General features: G+C 47.0%; 2 protein-coding genes across 2 annotated transcripts; one reads left to right on the forward strand and one right to left on the reverse strand.

The window, feature by feature from the left end:
* Positions 1 to 4,265: 4,265 nt before the first annotated feature.
* Positions 4,266 to 6,812, forward strand: CCR75_006140 (uncharacterized protein; the record flags this gene model as incomplete). Its single annotated transcript, XM_067964212.1, has 4 exons — positions 4,266 to 4,925; positions 4,983 to 5,099; positions 5,167 to 5,350; positions 5,532 to 6,812. Exons 1-4 carry the CDS (start codon positions 4,588 to 4,590, stop codon positions 6,810 to 6,812), a joined length of 1,920 nt encoding a protein of 639 aa, XP_067815251.1. The 5' UTR covers positions 4,266 to 4,587.
* Positions 6,813 to 6,975: 163 nt separating this feature from the next.
* On the reverse strand, positions 6,976 to 11,289 carry CCR75_006141 (uncharacterized protein; the record flags this gene model as incomplete). Its single annotated transcript, XM_067964213.1, has 1 exon — positions 6,976 to 11,289. The coding sequence occupies one exon, from the start codon at positions 11,287 to 11,289 to the stop codon at positions 6,976 to 6,978; it is 4,314 nt and encodes a 1,437-aa protein (XP_067815252.1).
* Between the last annotated feature and the right edge of the window lie 1,190 nt (positions 11,290 to 12,479).

Raw genomic sequence — 12,479 nt, forward strand, 5'->3', positions numbered from 1 at the left:
ACTTAGTATTGATGAAATCATGACGTCACACTGTTCCTTTGGTGAATGTCATTGTCGTTTACGATACCTTGGCTCCAGGTACCAGATCATTTTCATGACGTATAGCTCTATCAGAGGTAAAACGTTCCGTGTAGTATGACACAGCACGTCTTGAATTTCCGGAGTCAGAAGAAGTAAAAATCGAACTATCTTTCAGTATCGATGACCCAGTAAACACAAAAATCGTCGCTGTTGTGTCTTCACGGATGGCTTCATCCAGAAGCGATGATAAATTAACTCACAATTAGGTTATGTGACCACCATATCAGATATGTCGCCGGCCTACTAGGCCTGGCCGAATTCATCAATATGTATTCTGTTCAGCTCCAATAAATATTGTAGCGATTGGATAGCCCCAAAGGCTAACATCAACATCAACGTAACTAGTCTTTCGATTGACCACTGTTAATAGCTGCTCGCTGGTATCACGATGTGACAACATAGACGCTTTGCTTCTTGCAGTATCCGACTGACGTCTCTACTGTCTTAGTGCGTACGAGAGCAAGTATCTTAATCTCACACTGACGTTCCGTTGCAAGAAGCCGGACGCTATGTGACGCATTGTACATGCTTATAATAAGCTTAATGTTGCCACTATAGTGGCATAGGTACTAATGATTAGAGAGGAGATCTTTTCAGCAGTATGGTGGGTATGATATACGGCGTGCTCGAATAAGCCAATGTCGATTACCAATTGCTCTCATACGAGCTAGTGTTATTTCCTTCATCGATCCGTATGCTTTAAGTGTGTCCGGTTATGCGCAGCGGCTTTCCAATGTCCCAGCTACATTTGATTGTCAATCGTCTCCAGGTTACACAACTATTTCGCCCTCAGATGCACCTGCATGTCTATTGATACTTGATTCCATAGTCGTGCAGAACAGGGTCTATCAGATGTGGATAATCGCATAGACCTTTACAAGCTGTGCGCTCAAGCGCATGCGCACGAATAATGGTATGTCAATGCTTATAAACATATTTTGGGGCGGAAGAGGTTCCCTTCATCGGAAAAGCGAGGCTTTGAGCGGATCTCGCTAATGTAAAAGCATGATCTTGACAAATATAGAGTCCATCTGCTTGGTCTGAGCCTTTTTCAATCTATACAGATAATACGTCTAAAAACATCGACTCAGTTGCCTCACATCTCGCAGATGATAGCATGGTGGATTGCACGGTGGCCTTCGATATTTCTTCGAAGCGAAATGTAACCGAAAAAGCAAAACGCTTTGGTGGATGCTTTGTTTTATGTCACGACTCTGTCGACGCCAGTCACTGCACAAATTCGTGCGGCTTATACCTCGGTGTATCTTTGCTACGGGCTCTTGAGAGAAATGAGTTCAAAGACTCGGGAAATAATTGTCGGTACGTTTGCGCATGAGCACACATCAATACTCTACCGATAACAGCTATGTGCTATTGCGACACATGATACTGCTCCCAAGCGTTATCTCGATCAAGCTATGACCTACGCTTCAGTAAGCCGGAATTATTAATAGTGACCAAACTTGATAATTGGGTTAGCGCTTGTGCGAACTGCGAGACTTACCAGCGAATTTAAACCCTCGGATCTTGCGACTTCGGAATCCATCTCGATGGATCTTGTATGGGGCATACTAATTTTTCGGATGGCAACGCAAGCATTGTGGTCTTTGTTCACCACTTGATCAAGATGGCTCATTTGGCGTGTGTGCCGATACCATTGATGATGGAGGTACAGCTAAGCTGTGTATCGATTGCGTGTTTCTTTATTTCGGTTTGCCAGTATTTATTGCCTAAACTACCCCCCCCCCGTTTCACGGGCACGTTTTGGAAGTCGATCTTACGGGTGCTGGGCACTAGATTGAACATGCCCTAGCGGTTTATCCGCCTCAAATGGTCAAAACTGAACGCGTTAATCGCATCCTGGACCTTTTTGCGCATTGTGTGCGCCGAAACGCCGAAGCGTTAAAACTCAATGCTCCCTGGTGTTGAGTGTGCAAAAATAACGCTACTCACGTCTATACAGACTAAAATCCGCTCCACTTGAGCGGCCTCACACACCCGCGCGTTCCTTTAATGCTATCACTGCTTGATCAAGGCTTGGTTGGGAAGTTTTTGCCGATTGCTTATCGAATCAGCCCTGTCACTATTCAAAATAAATTAGCGAGTTTCTTGCGACAGGTTTGAAAGTTGTACGACTTGAGCATGTTGCGATGGCTGATAACCAAGACAGACAAAAGATCAAGCGGATGCGAAAGAAAAAATCTGTATTTATTCTTATGCGGTCGCTGATCGAGTATTACTAAAGGCTAAAAGCCTACCTAAAACTGTAGCGTCTGCGGACTTCTTACAATACCAAACTAAAACTGTCCCATGAAGCGAGCTAGTTTCGCCTTGGATAGCTTGAAAAGGTTTTGAAGAAATATATTCAGGAATCCACAGAAGACCAATTGCGCCCACGATTTACTGGACCATTTTCGAGGCCAAAAAGGACCTAGCCAATGGGCTAAGCGCAAGCTGCGTACAAATCCGGTGTTCCACGTTGGCTTGCTTCAGCCGTAATGGGATCCTACTCGGGTGTATAGAAAAGCGCTTGCATCGAGAAAGAAGGCTGTGTCGTGAACTGCTGCATCAGAATGTCTAGCCTTCCCTTTATGCTTGACGCTTTAATGCCAAAAACGAGCTTGGAGACCGTCAAAAGTTCCATGAGTTAATGCAAGCGTCTTACCAAGACGTTGCGATGAGCGAGACAACCTTCACTTCGTGGAAAAACTTTTAAATCGGTGCCATCTTAATGACCAGCACCTGTTGAAGTGACTTGTATACCCCGTATCTTAAAAATTATTGGAGCTCGAGATATCCCATCGGCAAGTTTGCCCTTACGCCGTTGACGCTTTGAAACGCCGATTTTCTAACCGGAGCATCTTGAGTCGAAGGAAGCTTTCTACCAATCAGTGCGAGGGTGAACGGATCCTAGCCAGTGGCTGTGGTTGCACGTGCAGCATATGCACAAGTGTACTGGCTAGTAAGAGCCACGTAGGATGGGTTCGCATCCTACGTGGCAATATTATTATGTACGCATTGCCTTTGCGATGCAGTACACGAAAAGGCACAATGAACTTGGGTAGTAGCTTACTGCTACCCACATTAGTGACTACACGCTTAGGTAAGTTTACCGTAGAGAGTAGTACTAGTCCATTATCTTTAAATGAACGAAAGTTTGCTCTTCCATGTTTGTGCGTTCCGTTTCTGACGAACCACTGCGTTAGTAATGGAATCCTGTACGAAACGGATTACTGATTCCCGAGTCAACAGAAACATCTCTGCTGACTCATTTGTTTTGTCTTTTTCAGTGCGCTTTAAGCGCACTGCCATGAGAGTTTTCTTTTCTTCGATGTCGATTGCTTCGACATCGACATCACTCGCGTCGTTGTTAATTTCGACGCGTGATGAGCATGAGCCAGAATTGGATTTACTCGTGCGAGTCCACCCCCCCTTAAACTAGAGGATCCCTCTAATTGGGAGGGTATGCGAGGATGGCGTAAGCCATTCACGAAGAACGGTGTATGCGTTGTAGACGCTTGTACCGAATTTTTGATGGCGAATTGGACCATCGGTAAAAACTCGCTCCAATTCGGATACAATTGGACGTAACCTCGAAGTATCTCTTCATGGACGCGATTTACGCGTTCCGTCTGGCCATCTGTCTCTGGATGATCAGAAGTTGACATAGTCAGCCGGGTTCCGAGAGATCGGAACACGGATTGCCAAAACTTCGCCGTAAATCGTGGATCTCTATCCGAGGTCTCGCGGTTGCAATGGTTATTGCTCGACCAAGAGCTTGCGTCAGTTTTGAAGACTTTTTGTTCTTCTTGCACAACTTGAGGTTTGTGATGGGTCGGAGCCCTAGGCTAAGTGGCATGCGTAATGCTGTTAGCGCATTGGCAACATCACGATGTGGGAACGGATTCGGTGCTTGATTTGAGGCTCAGACAAGGGAGCACTCCTTTCTAGGAAATGGATGAAGAATCTGAATTCCCCCGAAAATGATGACTCAAGAAGTGATTGACGACTATGACAGCAATTTCTCCCTTCGAGACAATTGATAAGAAATTCAAATTCCTTGTAGGAATCTGAATCCCTTATCCATTTCCCTCGAAAGGGTTGTCGCTGCTCAAACATTAATCGCTTCCTCTTTGAGTGGGGGACTCCATAGTGACCCGAGTATTCTGAGCACAGCCGGGAGGTTAATTGTTCAGTCGCAGTTCTCAACGAAGTAAGATGGGCAGTGTTTAACCGCGGGTAGGGCGATATAATGCTCACATATTAAATGCTAATAACTTTTATCAAGGTCTCCAGCAACCAAATCGAAAAAAACTATTTTGCTCTATTAGTAAAGATGGTGTAGCATCATAGATTTATTTGTTCGAGGCGCTAGCGATAAAAATGCTTTTTTCAGTCCTTTTCTTCAGCTAAATTTGTGTAATTTTCGTAAGTACGAATCATCTTCCTTTTACTTAAAAAAACTGCGTGCACGTATTCTCTTGGGCACCCACTTTCGTCCTCGCAATGAACCTCAATAATCCGTTCTACGACCCCTCCGTGGTGCAAATGCAGTCGCCAGCAACGCCTATTATGAACTTTCCAACTATGGCACCCCCCGCACCAGTCATGCCCGTGGGTGGAACCATTCCTTCTGTGTACGACGCGACGCCTGGTCTTCCACACCAGAACTTGATGGACGAGATCGGTGCGCAGATCAAGTCCACCAATAGCCAGACAATTATTAAAGTTATGCGCACGCTTAATTTGGTGTTGGCTTCCGCCACTATCGTCGTCGGTGTGCTTGCTTGGTTATTGGGCCAGGTCAACAATTTTCAGAAAGTAATTGCGGGTATATACATTATGTAAGTGACATATTGTGCGACTAGATGGCAAAATCGAGGTCTAACATTATTTTACAGTATGTTTGGCGCGCTGCTGCTTCTGTTTGAGCTCCGCACTGAGAAGATGGATGAAATTTTACGCAAAAACTTTGGCTTTATGTATGGCAACAAAACGCGGACTATTTTCCTGGTTTTGTGCGTAACCTGCTTTAACCTCTCTGCTTGTAAACAATAATTGACATGACCATTTTTATTGTGGTAGTATTGCAATCTGGCCGCTTTCCATGGGCAACTTTTGGCTGACAATCTTGGACGCCGTATTACTGTTTCTCAACGCCTTTTTTAACTACTTTGTCATTTCCAAGCATCCCGCATTTTCATCCGTTCTACCCGTGTATGACATTCACCAGCCTCCACACGCAGGAGGATATGCACCTGCACCCCAAGTTATTGTCTAAGCAATCAAAAAAGCCCGTTTTGTACTATTTTCTATATTTCTAATCAATAACCGTACCTTTATTATTGATGTAAAAACTTCATTTTGTTTGATCATGCTTTAATCCGTGGCTCACACGACACAAAATTCTAATGCCACAATTGGGTCCGGTGGGATCGACGGCCACGAAGCGCAGCAAGCAGGAGCGGAAGAATGATCGACTGAATCGCCGCAAAATTGCTGCAGCTGCGGAACGCGATGCTTTGGCTCGAGAACGAGAAGCACAGCGAATTGCAGCGATCAATCGCTGTCGATTGCGTCGCTTACCGCCATGGCTTCCGACGCTCCCGTCCACCAATGTTGACGACGCGGCCGTCTTGCGCGATCTTAACGACGCCACGAGGTCCGTGGCACTCCGTTTGGGGTACGAAATGAACCGCTATTGTATCTACACGCAGCGTGTCGTCGACGCCGCGCGTCAATACATTGACGCCGCGATCGCTCACATCGTCGAGAGCGTTCGCAAGATCTGGCCTCACGCGTCAGTCACGTGTTTTGGCTCATACTCGACTGGTCTGTGGCTCCCATCGAGTGACGTTGACGTTGTCGTAATGGGTCTTTCAAACGCAACAGATCGAGACGTGCCAACCACGTTTCTACCCGACGGTGTCCCTGAGCTCGAGCAACTCGCGCAGCAATTACGTCCCCAAACGACGTGGGTCCAGCAAGTCGACGTGGTTCGAGGAGCAAAAGTGCCCGTGGCAAAAGTGATTCTACGTCATGAAATGCCACACAAAAGTGCGTCGGCATTGCTGCGCGTAGACATTTCGATTGAAAACGTCCAAACGAGCTACGGACTCGATGCTAGTCAATTAGTGCGCGACTACGTGACGCACGTGAATCGACTCAAGCCGTTGCTGATGGTGTTGCGGCAGTTTTTGCGGGAAAAGGGTTTAAACAGTGCATTTACGGGTGGATTAAGCACGTACGCTGTGACGCTCTTGGCGGTCTTTTTACTGGAAATGCAGCGACACCAAGACGAAGAAGAGAATGTGAGCAACGATCAAGACGAATCGAAGGAAGCACGAGAGGCACGGGCATTAGGACAATTGCTATTGGATTTCTTAGAGTACTACGGCACATCGTTCGACTACATGACGACGGGATTGTCGCTGAAACCCGAAGCGTTTGGGGCGTACCCGTTAGCAGCCCAGTGGCCTGTGTTGCCATTAATGCCACAGCTCGTGATTGACGACCCCGTGTACAAGAATGGACAACACAATGCCGCAGCTGGTGCGTTCGCCCTTGCTCGTGTCGTTGCGGCATTTGAAAACGGATTCTTTGCCTTGTGGTACCATCGACCGACTCAATTTACCCCCACGCCGTTGTGCCAATTGCTGCATTGGTCTGGCCACGAAACACGCGATGCGAGTTTTGCATTCCTGTCAGCCAAGCAAGAAGGGACTCGGTAAGCTGATTGCGTCTCGATTTTTGAACAATTGTCTTTGTGTGGGGAGACCAAATAGATTGCACACAGTCTGTTGATAGTCGAAATGCCCTTCTCATTTGCTCTCTTTTTTTTTAAACGACATGCAAGGTACAGGCTTGAAAGAAAGAGCCGTTGTACGTTCTGCGCTAGCTACTGCTATCCTCGATGTCTGCATCCACGCGAGACGCTTCTAAAAGCTGCTGTTGACGTTCGATTTCATCGTAATCAATGTTGGCAAGAACGTAAATAATAACGAGCGACACGACTGTCATTTTCAAGAGCTGGCGCACGTCCTTGAATGTGATCGCACGCATGGACGCGACAAAGATCGTGGGTGCAAACACGAGCAAGCACAATTGATCCCATGCAAACGCACCCAATACTTCCAGCGTTAATAGACCCGTTAGAAGCCGCGTGAAGCCGGCGTCGGGCATGGGTACAATCTGCAGCACCTTGTTAAACAGCGGCATTCGTTCCGTACAGAGCAAGAAGACGCCAACGATACTGATGCCTAGCGAATATAAAAGCCCCGGATTCTCCGTCATGGGCTTCATGAATGGTCGACCCTTGTAATTAACCGCACATACACTGACTGTCTGGACGCCATTGATAAGAAAAATGACCGTGCTCATGACGGTAGGCTGATACTCTCCCGGTTTCGAGACAATCGTCTCTTCTTGAAGTGTATACTCCTTGGCAAGATTGGTCAAATATATCATGCACCCAAGATGCAGCGCAAATTGACCAGCAAGACTTAGAAACAAAGCGGGTTGGAAGATCGACGTCAATGGACGTACAGGCGACAATTTATCGAGAGGAGTCGCACGGCTAAGCGTGATACTTGCCACCGTTGAGATCATGCCCAGCGCCATCATTTGTGAATTGGCCCACTTGACTTTGTCGAGGTAGAGCACGGAGAGCGAATACGAGCTAATGAGGCAATTTACTGCAAGGATCTGATACATTTGCATCGTCGTCACCAGCGCACATCGGCCTTGTCGAATGATATCAACGCAGCCTTTGATCGAAGGAGCACGCGATGTAAATGGAGACGCAATCGACGCGTCGCCAAGTTTAACCATGGGCAGTTCTCCATCCTCAAAGTCGTCCATATACTGTGCCATTGCTGCGTTATTCGCAAAGTTTGCAAAGCCTTTTGCGCCCGTGCGTTCTCCCTGTTGTTTCCGTTTTTCTTCTGCTTCCCGCTTGGCAAACGCCGCAATCGCTTTCATTCGCGCAAACGATTCACCACGAGCTTGACGTGCTTGGACATCCGCTTCAAGTTTTTCTTGTTTACGTTTCATGTCAACGCGTTGTTCCTCTTTTGTCAGAATCTTGAGTTTTGGGTTCTTTTTCGCTAACGCTTGCTGTTTCTTTTTAATCAATTCCATCGATTTTTTCTTCTGCTCGTTTAGAATGAGCTCGACGTAATCCTGTTTCTCTTTGCAATGTGTCGGCTTGATATTGTGCTGCATCAAGCGCTTCTTAAGCGCCGAGACGTGTAGTTTCATCAATTCATCGCGTGTACTCACCGTCGCAACGTTTCCTTTCTGGTATTTTGCAAGACCCGTGACACTCTTATCGGCATTTGCCGATCCAAACCCGCCGAGCAAAGCTACTCCAATGTGGGCCTGTTTTAAAGCACCCACATCGTTTCCACCATCGCCGCACATGAGCGTGTGATGACCATGCGTCTTAAGCAACGTCAAAACCTTCTCCTTTAGCTCGGGTGTCATTCGAGCATACACGCGAATGTGATGTAAATTCTTCCAAATTTCTTCGTCAACTTCGCCTGCCGCAACAAGTGTTTTGCCATTGACACAGAGATCGTACTTCTTGACCAGAACTTTAATGTCTCCGCTCTTGTAGGGTGCCAAGACGGAATCATCTACTGCACTTGTCCACTTGAGAGGATCGTTTAAAGACGAGCTCTCACTTAAAATTAAAGCCGACCGGGTCACAATCCCAACTTCTTTGGACACGTGAACCGCAGTCAAGGTCGCATCCCCCGTGATCATCGATACCAAGTGCGAGCTGTCTTTAAGCATTTTTAAAATATCACCACTATCTTTGCGCACAAGACACTGAAACACAGCAAACCCCGCAAAAGTCAAATCATTTTCCGCCCACGCACGAGGTTGCTGAGCCACTTCGGCTTCCGACGGCCGACCATCCATGTCCTTGTACGCGAGTGCAAGAACACGCATTCCACGACGAGCAAGGCTCTGGTAAGTTGGCCAGAACCAAGGTGGAATATTCTTCGAGGAAATCAATAGTGCAATGGCTTCGGGGCTTCCCTTGACAAGCGACCGAACACGTACGCCCTTCGTACCGAGGTGCACTTTCGCAACAACACTCATTCGCTGAAGCTTCGATGCAAAGTGATTCCGGTGCATGATCTGTACAAAAACATCCTTTTGATTGATATCCTGTCCCCAACGACGCTCGCTTGCACGCTCTAAATCCTTTTTCGCTTGGCAATGACGAGTCGCTGCATCGTATGAAAAGTCAATGGCACGAAGCGAGGCCTCTTCGACTGGATCACCAACCATTTTTCCATCAATTTGAACTAGCGACTGACAGCCAGCAAGCACAAGCGTCGCATCGAGATTCGCAGCAATCATTGGGACGTGATCAAGGACCTTATCCTTTGAAATCGCTGCAGTTGGTGCCGTCGTGTCTTCGCACACGACCCCAACAGCAGTGAGCTGATCCGTTGTTAATGTACCAGTCTTGTCAAACAGGCAAATGTCCACCTTTCCAGCAAGCGAGATACGAAACGGCTCGGTACAAAAAATAGATAGCTTTACAAGATTCAACAAAGCCGAATTGACAGCCATTGCTGTCTGCATCGGGAGCTCTGCTGGAATGACGCTTGTGATAATGAGCACGCATCGTAACAGCAGCTCAAACGTAATCTTTCCTTTTTGGGCAATCCCATGACGCAGCACGTACCCCGACGACAAAAGCGCAAAAATCAGCAACAAGAACGCGAGGCCATACGCATCCCACGAGCTTCCAGTGACCTTGCCACTTGAAAATTCAATCATGCGCACGAGCTTCCCTTGCGATGAGCTAAAGCCCGTACGGAGTACGTAGGCTGTACAGCCATTGTCAGGAGCATGCGGGATCCGAAGTGGTCGAAGACGATCGTCGTTTGATATATCGGCCTGCATGATCGTCGTCCCTCCAAAGAAAACGTGGACTTTATGACTCGACTTCATATCGAGCTGCTCGGCGAGATCTTCGGCACTCATTTTAGTGCCTATAGCTTCCTTCATCTGAGGAACACTCTCCCCCGTTAACGTTGCTTCATTCACGACCGCCGTCCCATCTAATAGCAAGCAATCGCAGGGAACCATATTATCGTGATCGCCCTCAGTTTCTCGCTTGATCGAGATCATATCCCCAGGAACCAGCACGTCTGACGGCACTTGTTTCCATGTTTTGTTACGATACGCATAAATCTCTCGCGCTTGATTCCCCATGCCCCGTAATGTCTGTAGATTCTTGAGTCGACTCATGACGGTCACGCCTTCAAACATGAGAATCATCGCCAACGTAAAGAGCGAGTATTGCCAATACTCATCGAGCATATAGAGACAGACACTAAAGATCTGAAACACAGTCAAGGGCTCGAGTAATTGCTGTTTAAACATGTCAATGAAATTCGGCTGTGGAATACTAAATGCATTCTTCCCATACAATTCCAAATAGTCTTGAATCGTTCGTTCGGAACCAAGTCCATCCGATTTTAAATAGTAGCTGACTTTTTCCGTGACAGGAGCTTTTAATTTTCGGAAAACGATACTGCTTTTGTTATTATCATCGTCTTCAGCCACGTACTTGTGCTTTTGAAAGACGAAATAGGGCTTTCCATGCGGGGGACGAACGATCTCGACGATACAGCTTGAGCCTTTAAACGAACGAGGCACGACCATGATACACGTTGCGGCATCGAGTGTTGATACGGGCGTGTACTTGATAAAGGCTCGAAATTGCACCGACCAGATTTGAAACAAAACCATGAGACCGTGGGCCATGAGTGTCGCTAGAAGGTAGAGCAAAGGCACAATGCCTGGAAGAAACGGATTAGGCAGTGGCGGGCCGTCGGCGCTTGTATCTTGGTTCACCATGGCAGGCTGAAGTACTGGCATCGTGGATGGGACTTCACGGACACTCCCTCGAGCCAACATGGACGCCGCCAGGCCGCCATCTTCTTCCCCAGAGGAAAAAATTGCGTTCGTATCAAGTCCTATCTCCTCTCGTTCCCGCATAGCTTGAGCGTATGGCTCCCCAATCGTCAAGAAACAATGGTACAGCGCGAATGCGTACAGACATAGAAACGGAAGATGTTCGAGGCCGTAGCCCCAATTCCAGAGGTTCACACGACGCCTGTGGAGCGAAAGCTTGTAAATGGATTTGCCAGTCCATTGCGGAGGCGTGTAGGCTTTTCCCATACTTAAAAGTGATAGAAGGAGCAAGATACGAACGGACTTCCCGGGGAACTCGAGAAACTCGGCAGTGCCAGTCGTTATTCCGACGCGGATGTCACTTTTCCTAATAGTGACGATAGGGTAGCTTCGCCGTTAAGTCCGATCTCGATTAAATAACTTTTTTTTGGTTTTATGAAGTGGTATAGCCACACACCCTTTTCGGTATAGCCACACCCCAAAAAATAATAATAATAATTATAATAGGAAAGGTATTGCCCCCCGTTTACAGTGTCAAATATGTTTGCGTTTCTTCCAGGGTGTGCATCGCTTCAAGTCCGCCAACATTAATACTCGGTCTTCATCATGCCGCTAGCTCCACCCCCAGAACACATTTGATACTCGTGAGGAAGCGGAAAAGGCAATTAAAACGTTTGTGTCACAAGAAGGTTATTCAACGAAGAAATTACGCACGAAGGCCGACAAATACCGAAAAACGAGGAAGGTGTGGCTTGCTTGCGCTCAGCGTGGTGGGCACAGAAGCAAGGGCACAAATATTTGCAAAACTTCAACAAAGCCTCTTATGTGCTCATGGGCGGTCACTATTCAGCGCCAATGGAATTAAAATGCAAGAATGGAGAGTAAGTGTGGTCGTTGCAACCCACAACCATGAGGCAACCGATAATCTTGCAGCGTTTCCGGATGCCAGGGCGTTAAACCAGAAAATAAGTTTTTCGGACATAATAGCCAAGTTGCAAGAGCATCATTCAGGCTTGACTCCGCACAGGCAACGCCTCCTGGAGCGAGATCTCAATAACCTCGCATCTGTTTCAAGCACATCAATAAATAAGTCGCCTCAATGGCTATACGTGGACGGCCAAAGAGATCAAAGAATATCAACGCGATCCGTCAGCATATGAATACATTGAAAACACGGGGCAAGGGCCACGAAAACGAAGATGCGGGGCCTGCGATAAAGAAGGTCCTAACAAGAGCACTTGTCGTCAAACCAAAAATAATTATTAATTCGACGCCGGCAAAGGCCTTCATTCCGGCAAATCTCCTCTACCTTGCCACTCAGGTTACAGGATTTGGTCTCAGGTGAATTGTAATATTATCTTATAAGGTACCTTAAGATAATTTCCGTTTAGCAGCAGCTTTTCGCGAAATAGCAGGCCACAAATAGCAATATACATCCTACTATTCAATAATCTTAT

The sequence above is a fragment of the Bremia lactucae genome, linkage group LG1, assembly GCF_004359215.1.
Source record: "Bremia lactucae strain SF5 linkage group LG1, whole genome shotgun sequence".
NCBI lineage: Eukaryota > Oomycota > Peronosporomycetes > Peronosporales > Peronosporaceae > Bremia > Bremia lactucae.